The 20605-nt window shown below is 38.5% G+C and overlaps 1 protein-coding gene across 5 annotated transcripts in view; it reads right to left on the bottom strand.

The window, feature by feature from the left end:
• The window catches only part of daam1b (dishevelled associated activator of morphogenesis 1b), a 79688-nt gene that overhangs the window by 3281 nt on the left and 55802 nt on the right, over positions 1–20605 (bottom strand). For 4 of the 5 annotated variants that reach the window (XM_017456124.3, XM_017456126.3, XM_017456125.3 and 1 more), the window contains 21 exons: positions 19901–19972; positions 18646–18740; positions 17810–18143; positions 17606–17716; positions 17097–17200; positions 16933–16999; positions 16725–16842; positions 16364–16502; positions 16184–16242; positions 15875–16062; positions 15433–15738; positions 14009–14116; positions 12822–12851; positions 12527–12624; positions 7181–7265; positions 6794–6900; positions 4455–4543; positions 3241–3409; positions 2956–3063; positions 1391–1451; positions 1108–1239 (listed from right to left, as the gene is read on the bottom strand). In XM_017456124.3, coding sequence (XP_017311613.1) covers positions 1108–1239; positions 1391–1451; positions 2956–3063; positions 3241–3409; positions 4455–4543; positions 6794–6900; positions 7181–7265; positions 12527–12624; positions 12822–12851; positions 14009–14116; positions 15433–15738; positions 15875–16062; positions 16184–16242; positions 16364–16502; positions 16725–16842; positions 16933–16999; positions 17097–17200; positions 17606–17716; positions 17810–18143; positions 18646–18740; positions 19901–19972 — 2580 coding nt within the window. The remainder of the gene's footprint in view (positions 1–1107; positions 1240–1390; positions 1452–2955; positions 3064–3240; positions 3410–4454; positions 4544–6793; positions 6901–7180; positions 7266–12526; positions 12625–12821; positions 12852–14008; positions 14117–15432; positions 15739–15874; positions 16063–16183; positions 16243–16363; positions 16503–16724; positions 16843–16932; positions 17000–17096; positions 17201–17605; positions 17717–17809; positions 18144–18645; positions 18741–19900; positions 19973–20605) is intronic. The other variant, XM_017456128.3, reaches the window with a different exon arrangement.

The following is a 20605-nucleotide window of genomic DNA, read 5'->3' as shown; positions in this document are numbered from 1 at the left end:
TTGTGTACTCTTCTGTTTAGTTCCAAAAATAATTTAAAGTGCTCCTGAACTATTGAAAAAAAAAGAAGATTTTTTAAATTGCTGTGCAAAATGGTGATAGTTTTTTTTGTTGTTGTTTTGTTTTTAAATACAGGTTTGGCTACTTCTGTAAAATAGTCATGACTCTGCAATCCCACTCTTGCCTCTTTGTGACAAATGTGTGTTCACTTACTATCCTGTAGGTAGTAGCAAATAGCTAGCCTGCTAAAGGTTAGTGATGAACAAAATCATTTTGTCAGGCTGAACTATTAAATAAGTTAAATATGATGGCACACTCTAAAGGTGTTTTCACACTAGGTCCTTTTCAGGGGTCTGAGTTTGTATAATACTAAATCCCAAACATGTCTACGCATGCAGGATAGTTTGCTACAAGTTAGCTAGCTGGCTAGCAGTTAGGGGTGGAGGAGTGTTTTCAAATTGCATCTTGATGTATTTTCACAGGCATGCCATTTGGAATGACTGGAACAGTATGTTTAGACCATTGATCTTGGACTTGAAGCAATTTATTCTACACAGATTCTTTTAATGGTTTAAAATAACATGTTCAGGGATACTGGAGATGATGTCACCTAACTATTGTCTGGAACCAACAGCTTAGTAGCGAAACTATTAAAAGACACAGAATTACGGACTGACGATCGAATTCTTGCCAAAATCAGACTCATCCCATTTTGAGATGATTTTGCGTTCTGTGGTTCTAGACATCTTTTGAGCCTGCTGTGTCTGAGGATTACGAACAGCGTATTATTACTTCCTTCAGCACAGATGTAGCACTCAAAGCAAGGTGTGTGTCCTGTTAGGGTTCTACGTCATGTAGAGCCTCCAAGGACTGAGAAGAGTGCCAGGGTCATTCCATAGGAAGTGCTCACAGCAAGAGGTCAGAGGTCAGCTCCTGCACTCAGCAGGCAGAAGTGCAGCCTGTTTCTACAGCTGGCCTCTGAAGGAAGCACACGGAGCTCTGCATCGCCTCTCACTCAACACAACACACACACGCACACACACACACACACACGACATGCATGCACACACACACACACACGACATGCATGCACACACCCACACACTCACCAGTTCCTTGGCTTCATTAAGGGAATCTTCTACATCAGAAAAGCTGAAACTGGCCAGTGTAACGAACTGGCTGACCACAGACACGAACTTATCTCCCACCTCCTGTGGACGCTTTTTCTGGAAATCCAGCTCCTGTACATGATAAACAGATCAGAGATATGTACTCATCAGAGATAAACATGTTTATGGGCACGTAAATAGGATCTGGGATCCAAGAAACAGATGTGGACTGATGTTTTTGGTAGATGACAAAAAACATGTAGTACAACTGATCAGTGCTTACACTTTCCACATTCTTCAAGCCACTGCGCAGGTTGTTGATCTCCTTTTCCAACTCGGTCATACTATAAATGTAAATAAATAATTAAATAAATTTAAAACGGCAAAAGGGAGATGCATGTTATTAGAAGAGGTCTTTGATATTCGGGTCTATACTGTACAATATAACGAGAGAAAAAGCCCCAAAATTTAGTACCACAATGATTTGATACAGGAAGTTTAACATTTTTCAGCCAGGGAGCACTAATAATTGTCGACATCATTATGATTACAACTCAGTATACTTTCAAGTATTCAAATAGAAAGTGCATTAGGCATTAAGCATTATATTATTTAGTGGCGCTCACCTAAACCAGTTACCAATTTGTATAAGCATCTTTTTTTTATTATTATTATTAAAATTACAGTTGGATTAGATTTAAAAACTGAAACCTATCAACTTTGTTCTCTGTCTCTTATCTTTTTTTTCTTTGTTTTTCTTTCAAATCATTCATTTCCCCTTCAGTTGCAGACATCCCTAGAAGGACATTTAGGTTTTAATTCAGCTGCCAAGTCTACAGTGTCTCTTTTGTTTCATTTTCTTGTTGCTTGGGACAGATTGCTGTCTTTTAGAGCCTCAGGGCCGATCGCTAGTGACTTTCCTCTGTCACAGTTGCACTTTATTGTAAATACAAATGAACTTTAGTGAAATACACAGTGAGTCTCACACAGATGCAAAACTGCAAACACATCCTGCATACACAGTTACATTCACACATCTGTTAATCAGCACATTTAATGTGCACGCTTTAGCGCTCTTAGTAGAAAGAGAGGCACGTTTAAATGAGGCAATGAGAGTCACTTAGAACATAGACTAATGCGAGTCTGTGAGAACACTGTCATCATCTCTTGAACAATGGCCACTCTGCCCGGGGTAAACTGATACAGAGAGGCACTGAATGATCTCTCTCCAGTTTCTGAAATGAGATCAAGCGTGGGCAGTCTTGTGACCACTTCACTCGAGAAGCATGCGTTATCACATTAGTCACCCTGGCTCCATGGGTTAGAGCTCTACTGATGATTGAATCGCTTTCTTGCACACTTGGTTTGATTTGATCTACGCTGAGAGCACGGACGCACCGAAGCATGAAGTCCAAAAGAGTTAAGGCAGCTGCTAGAATGGGGCTTTTCACAGTTTCTGGACACAATTCAAGTTCTAACTCATACGACTCATATGTCCAATAGCTAGGATTTGGTCTTAATCTCTGTTCAACTCATGGTGTTTTTGACCAGGAAGCCTTTTCGTCACTGCCCTGGTGGCCGTGACTCTGCATTACTCCAGCACTGCTAACCCTCTCGAGAACACTTCCACATTTCAGCGCCTTCGCGAGCCGAGGCCGGGGCCTAATTTCCTCATGACATAAATTTGTCTTCACTCTGCATATGTGAGCGCTGGGTAGATTTGAGCCTGGCGAAAAGGAAGGCAACGAGACCATAGAAAACCATTTCTGAAATCCATTTACTGTGTTTATACCTACAGGAGTTATAAATCTCAGCTCAGCACACTAACCCATCTGCCTCTAGACCTACTTGACTTTAGCGGCTTCTGGCACGTTCTGGAGGTCCTCTTGGAACTGCATGACTTTTGGATACTTCTTCTCTAGGATGGTGATCAGGTAGTGTAAAAGAGTGATGTTCCTATGGAACGTGGAGATAAGGACCTTTAGAATATCACAAAATTGACGTGATGCTGGATAAACGAACACAGATTAAAACCTTCGGAGAAATACGTTATAGGTTAGAAATATTGGTCGATTATATTTCGAACAGTGATTAAAACCAGACGTCATATTTTTGTAGTCAAAGTTCTCTTACTTGTCAATGCTAGACTTGGTATCTGCGATCTTGTTGAGCGAGGATACTTTAAAACCATAAGCATTCCCTCTCTGACCCTTGTTCATGTAGTTTCCGAATGCCAGAACAACCTCGAGGAGCTGCTTAAGGTTTCGGCTGTGCAGCACCTCTTTAGAGGCTTTAATTAAAGCTGGAGAACAAAACACTCATTCAGTGCACTTACAAATTCAACTATTGTTTTAGTTTTAAGACAGTTAAAAAAAAAAAAAAACACCAAAGTGAACTATTACTGAAATAGGTTAAGCAAGGTGTAAGACAAAATGGGGTGTGTTGTTATAGGAAAAGAATCAAACGATGAGGTGGTGTGATGCAGCCTGATAAAAGCCTGAAGTGTATTCACCTCTTATGCCACGGCAATTTGCCAACACTAACCATTTTTTCTTTACTGAAGAATAACAGGTTATACATTTTGTCTGTTATCAGTTGCATTTAATAATGTGGAACGTCTATGAAGTTAGTTTCTGTTATCACTTGTAGTCGCTCCCTCAACAGCCTCATTTTTCTCTCTCTTGAAGTTAAGAAGATCAAAATATTCAACAAAAATTATCCTTTAAACTTTAAGCGAAAATGTAAGCTTACAGCATTACCTCTGACTATTACAATGCACTGACACTGGAGTCTTTTTTTATGCTAAATGTCTCCTCACAGAATCCTTCATGTTATCAACAATTATACACGTTTTAAAGTTGGTTTATGGAATGTCCACCAAACAAATGTTACTATAGAAATGATAACACATTACAACAAGAAAAATGAATAGAAACCAGCTACAACTATGAGAATGAATAAAGTACTATTCTATAAGAACACACAAAATTTTGTGATCTCCAATGACTTTTGCATCAAATCTTTCTTTCTTAATTAAAAAAAAAAAAATAAGATTAATATATGATAGTCTAGTGATATGATTATATCAAGAAACTAACTGACCATAAATGTGTGTTTACCAACTACATACTTTTTTTTTTTATGGAACCATAAAATTAATTTAATGATTAAATCATCATCACCTTGAATAACCTTGATCTGCTCAAATGCTTGTGATTATACGGTTATATAATAATTGTGTTAGCCTTTGGTACACAAACATCACTGAGCCAAGTGATGAGCAATGGGTTTTATAAATAGCAGCATAAAACACATCCAAATATGAGAAGGAAGAGAGAAACACACACCTTCAACTTTGGGCTTTATTTCTGCGATTCTCTCTGCAAACTTCTTCTTGAAGTACAGAGACTGTAACCTCTGCTGGTAATGGTTTATTCTGTGTTCAAAAGTTGAAAATAAAGAAAGAGAGCAGAAGTGTCCAATCATTTATAGTGACCAAATATAATATTAATCAAATATCTTTAAATATATCCTTGATCTATTTAATCCGTGAATAAAAATGAATAAATTCACTGATAAATACATTATCCATCCATCCATCCTCTATACCGCTTATCCTTCTTTCAGGGTCACTGGGAAATCTTAATAAATACTGATAAATATTAATACATTATAATTTGCTAATGCAATTCTCTGTGTGAAATGTACTCTTCATAATCTAATCTAATCATGTCCTTCGAATGTTAAGGGTCTTGTCCTTATATTTGAAGGCACAATATTCAAATCCTAGATTAAAAACCTTAACTACTGTGCCTACAAAATAAATATCTATCCATATCTCAAATAATAAGAGCTTAATATGACCATAAAATGGCACAAGCAGAGACGCCCTGATAGCAAAGAGAAAGAACTCCGCACTTGCTCCCCTCAATCTCATGCTCTGAACGTGAAGTTTATAAGGCAAAGGACATGACTGATTATTACAGGAAAAGCAAACAGATCATGACCCTGAATGGTGAACACAGCACCCCCGTGTTGCATTCGGCACTTCTGTGTAGGATGCAGGGATGTCACCCTGGCAACTATAATTAAACACTACACTACACTATATTGTTAGAGAAACGCTGCTTTTTTTTTCCCTAGCTGGAGGTCGAAACTGCTTTCTCACGCTTAGGCCACACATCGACATAGAGTGGAAAGCAAATAAACTGCACTTTTACTGGGGCCTCATTAAAAAAAAAAAAAAAACACACATTTTCCTAGGCACCTGCTTAAGATTTGTTAGCTTCACTTCCCTTAGTCAGAATACAAGACAATGTTACGTATCTACAAAAAGACCGTGCTTATTTCGATACAACAGATATGAATGCTAAACACTCTCCTGAGACCAGATTCAGTCACACGGGATTCCCTTTGCTTTACTGCTACAGGAATAAGAATTCACAGACGAAAGCTACATGTGTGAGGTACAGTGTGAGACTCTTAGATTAATACAAGGCGCTATAAAGTCACAGGTGGCCGTCATGGATGAGAAATGCTCTTTTGTAGCGGCTGGATTCATATACAGTAACATAGTGAGCCAACATCACGAAACTTAGTGCTGTAGTGTGAGCTGAACAGCATGACGCCAATTCAGTGCCAAATTGAAACTTTTCACATGTTAAATCTGTGAGTATTCAGAATGTAGGCGTCAGGGATAGTGAAAGGAAGGTTTAACCCATTCATCAGGAGAGAAACACTTCACTGTTGTATTATTAACCTTTACATATAATATCAGCTATAGTAAATATTAATGAACCACTATTCATGAATTATTATGACACGAGTATTTAATGGCTATTTTTGAAAAATTTATTCATCACAAAAAAGTATCAACATAAGAAGAGAACTAAACCATTTATAATGGCATAAATGTTGAGAATTATTTGTTAGAATGTAAGCAAATGCTTAATATATAAAGGTTATAGCAGTAATTAATGAGCATGAACTAGTATTTAGCGATTATATTGATATGATTGATGATAATTATGAATTATGGCAACCAATAAATGTTTAATAATTCCAAGTATAGTATTTACTAATGAGCATACTGGTTAAAATACTATTACCAAACTACAAGCTAATGATTATGGTGCTTTTTATTAGCTCCTGTTATTTATTAATCCCCTAGGCATCTTTTCACATACATAGTCTTCTGATTTTTTTTTCAAACTTTTTTTTTTTTTTTTTTCTAGACAGCAGTGTTACGTTTTCCTCAGAACTGCAGTTCGTTTCAGTTCAAAATCTATACTTGGTGTGTTGATTTCCATCATGCCTCATTTCCATTGGAATATTGGCTCTCAAGAGAGGACATCATGACGTGATCAGCAACAGCTGATTAACTCTATGCTTTAATGATCCAATCAAAAGCATGTTTGAACTTGGATGACCTAACTGAGACTGAGCTTTACCTAGGAACACTGCTCAGAATCCAGTGGGACACTAATAAGGGACACAATCTAGCAATGCCCAGTTTTATTGCTTTTTGGCTTCTTCCAGCTAATGCGTCAGTAATCAGTTTTAATATTTAAATCATTAACATGTGGGTTACGTGGTTTGAGCCAATATTGTATCAGTGTTTACAGTCCAGTGCTAATGACCAAATCACTGTACCATGGAAAACAGTTGACTCTAGTAACTTTCCCACCTGCTCATTTCATAGAGAAAACGATCTGCCTTTGCCATGCGGTCCAGCTCATGTTTGTGTTCCTCTAGCAGATCCACATCACTCTTCTCTGGGATAAACTTCAACATCTGCAGGATAGAAAGCCTCCAAAATAAGTAAGCATCACCCCTACAATACAAAAGCTGCACTCTCCACAGCATCATGCACATTTCTCACTAGAAGCACTACTACCACTGTGGTCTAGAGTCAATTATCTAAATCTGTAACCGATAGTGTAATGTGCATTTACTGAAAAAGTACGAAATTGGTTCTGCAAGAGCCCTCTGTTTAAAGAAAGACCTACTCCAAGTCAGGAAACAGAACATTTCCTTACTTCTTTTTACAATTCAAATTTGCCATGGTGCATACCTGCTCCAGCATATCCTTAGGCAGATCTTCCTGTTCATCCATAGTCATGATAGCTCTCTTCATTTCCTCATTGGAGAGTTTCAAGCTGAATAAAATGACAGGAAACAGAAACCAGTCAGACATGAATGAATCACTAAATCACTGTGAACATATAATAAAACCAAAAGTGTACATGTTTTAAGTACAGACTTGAGTCTAGACCACTCAAATCCTGATGTGGGTATTCCAAAACCAATACATGCCCCATTGGCATAAAGCAATGATGCATGTTCTTTATCGCGGTTACCCATGAATATTTGTTCCAACCATAACCTCAATTCCCAGAACAATTTTCTGTTCATGCTTGGAGCAAAAGAAATTAGAAAAGATATCAAATTTCCCCTCAGGTGAGTTCATGTCACATCTAATGAATCAATGTTCATAATTATGGTTTGGCATCTGTATTGCATTAGGAATCTCACTCGAGTATGCCCATAAACCACAATGACTGGATAGAACTGCTCGGTTAAACATGTAGAGCAATGGTACCAGTATACATACAGAATCTTATTCTTTATTTAAACTACTTCCATTGACGATAATGATTCTTATTAAAGCAAGATGATATAACGAGACAGCTCCATGCTATCACAACATTATAGAGGAAAGTATATCGGCACGGCCAGTCCCGCTAGACTACACACTGCTCACAATCAGCCTGAGGAGTGCTGCTGTTATTGGGTTAGCTTCATGTGTGAACGTGCCAAACACAACAGGTGTTTGACAGGCCTGAGCTCTGGATTGGACAGCACTCTCAGTTCCTCTGCCAGAGACCGAGAAAGAGGAAGGTGGGGAACCACCAACAGGATGTGGAACACCTCCAGACCATGCTTTTTACCATAGCGCTGTTGAATTCTCAAGTCTAACTAGTCAGAAGGTATTGATTAATTTGCTATAACAGCAGGTCTGACAGTAGTTCTGGCTGCAAGGCAAATCACAAAAAAAGCACCGGTTGTAATACGTTATCATTTATAGAGTAGGAGCTCATTCACAGGGACTTGCATGGCAGATGTTCCACATAATCTACGTTTAAAAGTATATAGGATTAAAAACTATGCTTTTTTTTGTCTTAATAAAGTCAAGAGCAAAAATATTTTAATGGATGAAAATGTTTATTCTATAATGAATAAAAAAAAAATATGTTAATGTTGGCTGATTGCTATGTTTTATACCTCTTATATCACTTCACGATGGGCTTTTTAAGATAAATAAATGAACTTCAGGATGGTAACGCATAACAGCAAAAAAGTGTGTTTGGGCTTCTCTAAAGTGTTTGGGCTCACATTTATTTCCGTTTCCATTACTTCCAGCATTGATGATTATAACCTCAAATGAATGCTAATCTAAATATCTCTCTGATGGTTTACGCTCCTTATAAATGTTCAAGGCACATTAATCTTTACAAAAATCTTCCCTAATGATAAAACATGTATATACAAATGCACATGGCATGAAACTACATTGCCATTACAAGCTATATTTTGTTCATGCTTCGAGTAGTTAGTCAAAGTTTCAATAAACATTAGTAACTGAAATCTAATCTGGAAGGCTGAGACAGATTTTCCTAATAAATTTCATTCAGTTTGTGAGAACTATTCATCTTCCTCTGGTGCCTTAGTAAGATATCTTCACTTTAACTACATAGACACCATGAATGACACTTCAGGAATAAGAAATGGCCTAAACTGTTCAAATCTCTGTAGTAGTCTCCGTGACAACAGGCAGTGGATTCAAATGCACTTTTTAAACATCCATTACAGTCCAGAGAACCAAAAATGTAAGCTTGTTGATTATTTCTCTTGAGAAATAATCATTAGTAAACTATTAATGTAGTAATAATTAAAGGTAAAGTAGTACACTGTAATATGCCTATTTTTTACTTTATTCATATTGTTTCCATAGTAACTGCTAATTCACAGGGTTTTGTATTGCAGACGTTCCACATAATCCAAGTCTAATAATAAACAGAGTAACAAAAGTGAAAAATCACATCTAACCCATTGACATGGTGATGTTTTCTGTAAGCAAACTTTCATTAAACTCAATAAACAGTAAAGTCTGCTACATGTCCTTGTTCATCTGCTCTCCCTTTGGTAATGTGCAGTATAATAGCACCAGCATGTGCACACGTATACTCCGTAATCCCACTTTCTACTGGTACAATCTAATCAGTCCTTCCCATTTCTGTAAAACCTTCCCTTGATGTGGAATCCTGTTCCCCCTAAAAAAAGGCAGACTGGAAATGCTAAGTGCCATTTTGGTTTGTTTCATCTGACTTGAGAGTAAATCTCATGAGAGTAAACCTCCTGCTTCCAGATGAGGCCAAACCACATTCAATTAGTGAGCTTTCATAAATCTGAGAGCAGCCAACTGTTACACTTTCATGGCTTTAGTTTCTCACACCACAAGCCGCTTCTGAGTGACAACCATAAGTTTTTGCTTGAAAAATAATGAATGATTATAATGTGTTAAACCACTTACAGTGCTGATCCAACATATCCAAGTATCTATAATTGAGCATAAAGGGGAGAAAGTAATCCCAGACCTGTACTCTTGCTCTGAGAAAGTTGACTCGTATAGCAGAAGCCCAAGTTACACTTTGCCAAAGTGTAAATCACTCTGAGGCAACTCTGTAAAAGTTTCAAACTTTGAATGAAACAAGCATGAGTCCAGCTCATTCTCATGATCCAATCACACCTACAGAGTCTTTCATTGCTTAACCTCTTGTTCAAAAAATTCTCAAAGGTACTCTGCTCTCATGGATATCACACAACTGCAAACAAAACACAGGTTTATAATAATAATATAATATTATTTATATTATATATATATATATATATATATATATATATATATATATATATATATATATATATATATATATATATATATATATATATATATATATACACACACACACACACACACATATACACACACACACATATATATATATACACAAACACACATACACACACATATATACATATACATATACATATATATATATATATATATATATATATATATATATATATATACACACACACACACACACACACACACACACACACACACACACACAGTATCTCACAAAAGTGAGTACACCCCTCACATTTTTGTAAATATTTGATTATATCTTTTCATGTGACAACACTGAAGAAATGACACTTTGCTACAATGTAAAGTAGTGAGTGTACAGCTTGTGTAACAGTGTAAATTTGCTGTCCCCTCAAAATAACTCAACACACAGTCATTAATGTCTAAACCACTGGCAACAAAAGTGAGTACACTCCTAAGTGAAAATGTCCAAACTGGGCCCAAAGTGTCAATATTTTGTGTGGCCACCATTATTTTCCAGCACTGCCTTAACCCTCTTGGGCATGGAGTTCACCAGAGCTTCACAGGTTGCCACTGGAGTCCTCTTCCACTCCTCCATGACGACATCACGGAGCTGGTGGATGTTAGAGACCTTGTGCTCCTCCACCTTCCGTTTGAGGATACCCCACAGATGCTCAATAGGGTTTAGGTCTGGAGACATGCTTGGCCAGTCCATCACCTTCACCCTCAGCATTTTTAGCAAGGCAGTGGTTGTCTTGGAGGTGTGTTTTGGGTCGTTATCATGCTGGAATAAACGGTGGGATCATGCTCTGCTTCAGTATGTCACAATACATGTTGGCATTCATGGTTCCCTCAATGAACTGTAACTCCCCAGTGCGGCAGCACTCATGCAGCCCCAGACCATGACACTCCCACCACCATGCTTCACTGTAGGCAAGACACACTTGTCTTTGTACTCCTCACGTAGTTGCCGCCACACACGCTTGACACCATCTGAACCAAATAAGTTTATCTTGGTCTCATCAGACCACAGGACATGGTTCCAGTAATCCATGTCCTTAGTCTGCTTGTCTTCAGCAAACTGTTTGTGGGCTTTCTTGTGCATCATCTTTACAAGAGGCTTCCTTCTGGGACGACAGCCATGCAGACCAATTTGATGCAGTGTGCGGTGTATGGTCTGAGCACTGACAGACTGACCCCCCACCCCTTCAACCTCTGCAGCAATGCTGGCAGCACTCATACGTCTATTTCCCAAAGACAACCTCTGGATATGACACTGAGCAAATCAACTTCTGTGGTCGACCATGGCGAGGCCTGTTCTGAGTGGAACCTGTCCTGTTAAACCGCTGTATGGTCTTGGCCACCGCGCTGCAGCTCAGTGTCAGGGTCTTGGCAATCTTCTTATAGCCTAGGCCATCTTTATGTAGAGCAACAATCCTTTTTTTCAGATCCTCAGACCTGAGACCTTGTAACACTAACAAGTCACATGACACCGGGGAGGGAAAATGGCTAATTGGGCCCAATTTGGACATTTTCACTTAGGGGTGTACTCACTTTTGTTGCCAGCAGTTTAGACATTAATGTGTTGAGTTATTTTGAGGGGACAGCAAATTTACACTGTTACACAAGCTGTACACTCACTACATTACATTTGTTAAATATAGGTGTGCACGAATTATTCGCACCCTATGAATCCATATGAGAAAAATATTTGTGAAGTATATTCCCACTGATATTTTACTTCTTTTTTTTTTTTAGTACACCGGGGTGACTAGGAACAGGAAATTGTTTAACCATGAAACAGGGGTGTAAATATGAGGCAACACATATTACCAAGAGTGCCAATATTAGTGGAGGGCACTGTATATAAATGCATCTAAGAGTGGAGGCAAGCTATGAAGGAACTTAATATACGCTGAAGTTACAAAAGAAGAAAATGAATGGACGACACCTTCGCTCATCTTTCATCCACGTTTGCTTTTCTTTTATCCTCTATATAGTGTGTGTGTGTGTGTGTGTGTGTGTGTGAGAAATTGTAAAACAGCTCCAGGGGAGGAAATGACAGTTATTCCTCATCAAAAGCTCAAATATCACTCTTGGCTGAAACTAGCATGTTGTCAAGTCTAACCAATTATGTCTCTGTGTGAACATGATGATAAAAAATATAGATACAGAATTTTTTGATGCTGAGGTAAGTTTCCCATTAAATTATTAGACAAACCGTTAAACTGCTCGACAAAGAATTTAAGCAAAACACCCCGTATCAGTAAAGGAACTGGCAAATGAGTCTTTCTCAGGAAATAACACAGTAAAGGCAAGGTGTTTCCATGACCCCTTAAAAGAGAGACAATAAAATCAAGTGTGAGTTTTACATACAGGATATGACCTCATGTCTGGAAGCCATAAGGTTCCGGAGACACTGAATCGTAAGTTAAACTCACAGCCAAGGATAAAAGCGTGACTCACCGTGAGAGCAGTATATTGCAGTTTTGTGCCCGTCGGCCATCTATAACCGAGAGCTCTTTGACTTTCTTTGAGCTCAGCATGTCGTCCTCGGCCTCTTTCTGCAGTAACAATGATAGATGTATTAGACAGTATGCATAACACACATGACACTTCGCACAACGACAATACAACTCGACTTCAGATACTGAGAAACGGATGTTAATCTACGCATTAATTTATGCTATCGGCAGTATATCAAGCACTGATCAGGTAACATTTAAGCAAAATAAATTGATTTCTCTAGAGTAGCACGTACCTGTTTGCTGTTATTGATCATAAAGAAGTCCTAAAATGCAAGCAAGAAGCAAAGTAGATGCAGCACATGTTAGAAAGAGCAGTGATTTGTGAATTCAGCCAAATCAAAACAGACTAGTGGAAGAGATGAGATTGATAATGATTGAGAAGATGCACAAAAGCAGAAGTGCATGATGGGGTTCACAGTCAGTTTCATGCATTTTTGTTCTATAAATAAATACATCATCTTAACATTTATCATTTCTACTATGAATCAACGCGATTACAGTGCATTACTGATTAAAAAGAACGGAATGGAATGTAACTCAACTTTTTTAAACAGGCTAGATTATTGCTGTGTTCGAAATAGTACCCTAGACACTATTCCCTACATTAGAAAATCAGGAGCATTGCGTACAATGCTATTATAGGGAAAAGACTACGTGACTGAATACATTTTACGCACATTGCATGGATGTGCTCATCACTCTGCGTCAGTAGTCACAGTACTCTGCACAACATGCAGGACACGTGACTAAAGAAATGACTTTACAAAACAATTAATCTCTTGCTTATGTTTGTAGGAAGTCTGAAGTGACATTGCCATATTAGCTTGCTATGTTCCTCATTGAAGGTGTGTGCAAATCACCCCAAATAACGCAATGCATTGTGGGTATTACGTAGCTGCAAGGATGCATTTTAAATACGTTTTTAATATATTTTTGGACATTAAAGTGCACTGTATAGTAAATAGGGCACAGTTTCAGACGCAGCACACAGCGTATGGATTTGCATTAGTTATTAACAGTCAGTTGATCAAATTAATGTACAATGTAGCTTAATCATGGTCATTAGAAAATAAATAAATAAAGCATACTGCAGCTCCACTGGCCATAACAAAACAAAAAGGGTGCCCTTGGTTTGGTATGCATGTCCAGATTTTTCAAAAGCAAATAAGCACAGCAGAAGAGGACTACCAGAGCATGTTTTCCATTAAGAACCTTTCCGTTTTGCCTGATGACATCATGAAGGCTACTATCCATTGTAAACATATGAGAATTTCATACTCTGTAATACTTTGTTGGCTAGCACAGCAACAAACAACTCAATCATTAAAATCACATACTCATGCGTGAGTAACTGCAAACGCTTTCTCATTTTGCCCTGAATGAAAGAGAGAGACAGATGGATAGTCCTCTTTTTAGTAACCTGTTGTCTCTGGTATGCTGAGAAGGTCTTCTCAATGTCTTCCAGGTCTAAGACTTTGAAAACCTTGTTGTCATCAACTTCAGCCCACACTGTGCCCTCCAACTTACTCTGCAGGAATAAGAACATGTTTACATAAGTGCTTTACAAAATACTGTACGAATCATATTTATTCAGCCTCTTTTTTCTCTTTTTGGAATAATTACAGCAAGAGGATTAAGAGAACACGGCCATTCCCCGCATTTATGATTTACATTTATAGCATTTATAGCATATGATGTTCTTTTTTTATCCGTTGTTACCCAAATGAGGACGGGTTCCCTTCTGAGTCTGGTTCCTCTCAAGGTTTCTTCCTCATATCATCTTAGGGAGTTGTTCCTTGCCACCGGCTTGCTCAATTGGCATTAATCCACACACTTAAAATCTGTACCCTGTGTTTATATATTTCTGTAAAACTGCTTTGAGACAATGTCCATTGTAAAAAGTGCTATACAAATAAAATTGAACTGAATTGCTTTTTGAACATCCTATTCCAGATTTAGTCCCCATTTGCTGTTATAATAACCTCCTGTCTTCTGGGAAGGTTTTCATTAGATTTTGGAGTGTGGCTGTGGAGATTTGCCGATTCAGCTGCAAGAGCATTAGTGAGTTCAGGCACTGTTGTTGGGTGAGGAGGCTTGGGGTGCAGTCAATGTTTAAGTTAATCTCAAAGGTGTTCAGTGGGGTTGAGGTCAGGGATCTGTGCCGGAAACTCTGGCTCTTCCAATCCAACCTTGTTAAACTATGTCTTCATGGACCTCATTTTGAGGTCAAGCTGGAACAGGTTTGCGCCTCATGATTCCAGTGAAAGGAAATTGTAATGATACTGAGAATGTCACCGAAAGACATTCGAGACAATTGTGTGCTTCCAACTTTGCAGCAACAGTTTGTAGATAGTCCACATATGGGTGTTATGGTCAGGTGTCCACAAACATTTGTCCATATAGTGTAATTGACGTGTATTTAGAATGACCCAACCATTACTGAGAGTCTAGATTAGCAATTTTCAAAAGACAGGTCTAAGGACCCTCAGGGGTCGCTCAAGCACAACCTACCATTATCAGTGCTGTTACATTTATGACCGAGTTCTTATAGTTATTCGCCCTTTTGACTGGTCACTTCAAATGAATGGGTTTAATCCAAAACGCAAGCCCTATAAATAATAACACTGGACATAGCGTGCTCCGTCAGTGGAAAGTTCAGGAATAAAAAGCTCCATGGCTCTAATAAACAGCCAGAATATTACTGTACGAATTTAAATAATGAATTTAATATCTGAATAGCTAGATTAGATCAATAAAATAAGGGAATTTATTTTACTGTTAAAGAGGTTCCTGGCTGCAAAATGTTTGAGAACCACCCGGGCCAGATGGCTCACGCAACCTCACCTCAGACAACTTGGACCAGTTGAAGGACTTCAGTGGATTTGATGGCTGGGGAATATTCTTCTTCTTGAGAGCTGGGCCTACAGGGGCTCCTGGAGGAGGCGGTGGGCCACCAAGAGGGCGTCCAGGGAGAGGTGGAGGGCCACCAGGTGGAGGAGGTGGCGGTGGGGGCATCATGGCACCAGAGGGAGGAGGTGGTGGAGGAGGCGGCATCATTCCTCCTGGGGGTGGAGGAGGAAGTGGGGGGAGAGGACCACCTGGGGGTCCGGGGACGACTGGGGGACCACCGGGTACAATAGCTGCCTGCCTCTTTAGAAAGAAGATAAATCCACATCAGTTCAAGGTGTCCCAGGTAGTAAAATGAATAGCTGAATTGTTTGCACTGTGGATGCAATAAATACAACAGATTAGACTGAAAACTACTGATAAGATGAGATCTGTTTACCGTGCTGAGATCATGAAGACGGGTACTAAGCTCTGCCACTTGCTGCTTAACCAGTCGATGTTCTCCAGTCTCTTTCTCAAGCTTCTCCTTCATCTTGTTGAGCGTCTGCATCATTTCATCTTTCTCTTGGGATTTGGCTTCACACTCTCTTTCCTTCTTCTCTAACCTCTGCTGAAGCTCGTGGTGGTCTGCCAAAAGTAAGACCAAATAATTCAACTAAATGTATTTAAATAATTGTGGCACCTCTGACAGAATATCCTTTGAAATTTAAAAAAAAAAAAAATTGTTCATAAACCCCAGGTTACAGACCTTTCCGCATCTTTTCAGCCTGCTCCTTCCACTGTTTGACCTCATTTTCATTGACGAGCCTAAAAAAATGTAAAACTTAGATCGCTGGATCACATTATAGGAAAACACTGGCAGATGTTAAATACATGTGCAAGATGGTAAAAAAGCTTAAAAGAGAGAAACACCCCCCGTAAAACTCACATTCTAACCACATTCTTGACGTTAAAGTTTTCTAAAGGGGTGACATCAGGGTCATGACCTTTGTCATTCTGGAGGACCATCTGTTGGACAATGCGGTCAAGAAGCAGCCAGTACTGCACTGTGTTCCCGCTCCTCTTATCTGCAACAACGTATAATTTTATTACCATGACATGAAAACTGATGTACAGTATTATTTTTTAAATGAAAAGGGAATAGGAGAAGATAAAGAAGAACGAGGATGAGGAATAGGAAAAGATGAAGGAAAATGAAAAGGTAATGTAGGAAACCAAAAGGAAAAGGAATAAGAGAAGAGGACGGAAGAAATGAAGAAAACAGAAAGAAGCAGGAAAGAAATGCTCACATGGCATTAGCAGGCAGTGGTGCAGTATGGACATAAAGTGCGGGTATGCGTCTGTGTGAGTCATCTTCTTGCGTATAAGGTCAAACACCTGGCTTGCACTTTTAGTGTCGACATGTATCTAAAAGCATTAAAAAAAAATCAGTGAAACTCATTACACATCAGCCAACCATTATAAGGAAAAACACAAATGATCACTGGGTCCACTTACACTCTCAAAGCGTCTGGATAAAGTCAGTTCATCATCATTTCTCAGCATTTCAAAGTAATCCAAATGCCTAAGGAATTAAAATGCAACACACAGGGCTGTGAGGATAAACCAGAGGCACTGTAATAAGAAATGACTCAAAGTTATCATTTACACATGAACCTTACCGGTCTAATGTAGAGTTTTCATGTGACCTGAGTTTATCAATGACTGGCTGAATCCCCAACATGAGGAACTCGTATCTCAAATGTACCCTGAACTCAAGACTGGTCTATGGGTTAAAAACATGCATATATAAGCAAAGTTGTATAGAAAGTGTATTATCAATCCATTCTTGACATGAAGAATTACACGAAGGCATTTCTACATTACACAATATGTATCACAATATAGAAGTTTGCTAACAGTGTGACAGCAAAACAGTAGTGTTGCAGATTGTGTTAAAGATTCAGTACAATTTTTATTTTTCACATCTAATCACCTGCTTCCAATCAGAGCTTGTATGCAAAAAAAAATGACTAATACCTGCAATATCTGAGAAAAATGTAGACGCACATCCTTTATCATGAACACAATATTATATTGTAATAATGAGCAGAAGATATGAGAGCGAGTTATCTAAACATAGTAAACCTCACAGATGCGTTACTGAAGGTGTGTAAGGCAATTGTCTCACCTCTCCAGTTCCCTGGCTCAGAACAGCATTAATGAAGGACATGATGGCTGTTTTCAAGCTAACCTCATCTCTGTACCGCCCCGTACTTCGGTCCAGATCATTTAGAAGCATCTACACAGAGGATAATCAATTAAATGATGCTTAAGTAAATTAAATACAGCATCACGCCATTTATAGAAGCTACAAAATTCCAACATGGCCCACCTGAAACCGTGTCCGTTCACAAGCAAACTTCTGGTAGTGCAGCATAGCCTCTAAAACCTTCTTATGACCTCCGGGCACCAGACACACAGCTCCCATGATCTCCAGCACGGCCACCTTGGTCTTGATGTTCTCGGTGGCCAGGCTCTGGGCAATGATGTTAATGCTCTCGGGGTGAGAAAGCACATGAGCTCGGCCCTGCGAGTTGTTCATCAGTGCTTTGATGCAGCCGATGAGGGATGTGTGAATTTGGGACTCCGTGGTCTCATAGTCCATACTCTTCAGGAAGTTCAGGATGCAGGTAAGACCGTCCAGGTCTATAAAACGAGTGACAAACCTGCAATAAAACAATCAAATCAAATGTCTTTAAATCTAGATCAACATTTTTATATTGACAGAGTCAATGGGAATATCAGAATCCATGCTGAGCAGGAATAAACGGTGATGACATAAGCCAGAGGTCAAAAGGTCAGCAAATAAATGCATGTATTCCTCACAAGGTTTATTGTCAAACAGGCCCCAGAGAGTAGACCAAGGTCATGGATATGTTGCACGAGCAGCCATGTTCTGCTCAATAGATGAAAACCTAATGACATTACATTACACATTACTAATGCCAGTCAACGCCAACAAACGTCAAAATCTTTTGATGGTGAGCTCATATTATTTATGACTAAGAGATATATCTCACTTTATTCTCCAGCAACAGTTATTATAAGCTTGGTTTATCATCAGTGAAAGTTAATAACTGCCATAAACATCATTCATTTCATATTTTAAATGTCCTGTATCTAAAATGATCTGTATTTATTACGTCTAACGCAGTAATGTGAGCAGACCTCATAGGTTGTGTCCGCAGTGCAGTTTTGAGGCTTTCTATGGTCTTGTTGCGTTCCTCTTCCTCCTCCTTCTCCAGAGCCAGAAGAGTCTTCCTCTGTGGAGTAAACGAAAATTTGCTATAGGCCTGGAAGCTTGCCAAATTATGAATTGCCCACACAAAAAGACATTATTCAGTCTGCTTTTGCAAGATCTGAAAACAAATAAGTGAAACACAATATAAAAATTGGAGTCTACAAAAATACACATTGATAGCTGTATTCCAAGCGGTGCAAAGAAGACGACAGCAGGCTAATCATAAAGGCAAATGTGAGTGCATGATGGAAAGACAGCGTTAGAAAATTACTCTGTGAGCACAACATCTATTGAGGCTTGTGGTTCATGTGCAAGTGCAGCAGGTTCTGTCTAGGTCTATGATGGAGGCTGGCCTTTTAGAGATTTTCCCCCGGTTTAGGCATCACTCTGATATCACTTTACCATCTCGGGTCTTTTCCAAAAGCCTGCCTGAGTTGCCAAGCCACACATCACGGTGATATTATAACCCAAAACAAAGCCTCTGGGTTTAGAGGCCACTGCATTATGATTGGCAGGAAACAAGATTATTATCAACTAATGCACTTTTTTTTTTTTTTTTTTTTTGGACTCGCTGCATTTTTTTTTCTCCTATGGGCTCAAATCCCCATTTCTAATCTGCTCAAAAAGACAATTTCTGAGCTGGTTTATTTTTAAATAGTAAGATATCTTCAAACTTGGCCAAAAAACAGAAGACTCTAAGGGCCAGACAAATTTAGAAAGAACTCCTTAGCCTGAGGTGAAGGAGTATAATAAAGCAATGAAGGCATGTTAGGGCACTTTCACACTTAGTCTGATTTCAAGTCTGTACCCAGGATTCATTTCTGGAGGGTTATAAAAAAATTATTATTATTATTATTATTCTGTGTATCAAGAGTCTATCTGCAGACCTCACCATGAAGTGAGAAGCTTCAAATGAGAAGTAATATATCAAATTCAACCACAGGAATGGATCACATCCTACATGGTGTATTCCACACCAGATTTCACTTGAAGAGAACCCATACCACCACTCTGGACTAGAGTTCAGCTCCAGACTGGTAGGGTCTGACAATGGTTTCGCACTTAATGGACGAAAATCTGTAAAAGTCTCGGTAAACAGTGCAGAAAATACAGCTAAAAATGCATAAAAGTCATCATTCAATAAAACAGATCCAAGTTTAGATTTTGCTGTGATGTACTTACAGCTGCCATTGAATTGAGCTGGTCGATGTAGTACTCCGGCCAGCTCGTAGCACCTTTATTCTCTTCTTGCTCCTGGAAAAACAGATACAGAATATCTGCACATTGGTATGGATAAAACTTGTATCTTAATATTATCAGTATTATCCATAGACAATTCTATGATACATATGTACCACAATGTTTATTTTTGCAAACAAATTGCCAAATTGTTGCATTAAAAAACCTATTTGATGACACTTTGTTTAAGGTCTACAAAAATAAATGTATTTCTATTTTTTTATATTTATAAGAATGATAAATTTTTATATTTATTTTTATATTTATAAGAATTAAAATATAATAAACAAAAATTATATGTAAAATATGTGTATCAACATTAAATCAGCTGCTTAATATAGATTTTTTTTAATGCTAAATATTAATAAAAAAAAAAGATCACAATATCCAGTAAATCTGAGAAAATCTAGTGTATTGTGTCATAATTGGCTCTGTGCAGGTCACTCAAGTTCTTCCACTTCAACCTTGGCAAGACAGGTCTTTTTAGAGTGCAATTTTTTCACAGGTGCATTGCCATTCTGGAACATATTTGGTCACTTAGTTCCAGTGAAAGGTCTGGTAGCTCAGTGGTTAAGACGTTGGACTTCCGACCAGAAGTTCAAATCCAAGCACCGCCAAGCTGCCACTGCTGAGTGCTTGAGCAAAGCC

Source organism: Ictalurus punctatus, chromosome 25, assembly GCF_001660625.3.
Source record: "Ictalurus punctatus breed USDA103 chromosome 25, Coco_2.0, whole genome shotgun sequence".
Taxonomy (NCBI): Eukaryota; Metazoa; Chordata; class Actinopteri; order Siluriformes; family Ictaluridae; genus Ictalurus; species Ictalurus punctatus.
The sequence above is the reverse complement of the archived record's forward strand: the minus strand, read 5'-3'. Positions and strand labels throughout refer to the sequence as shown.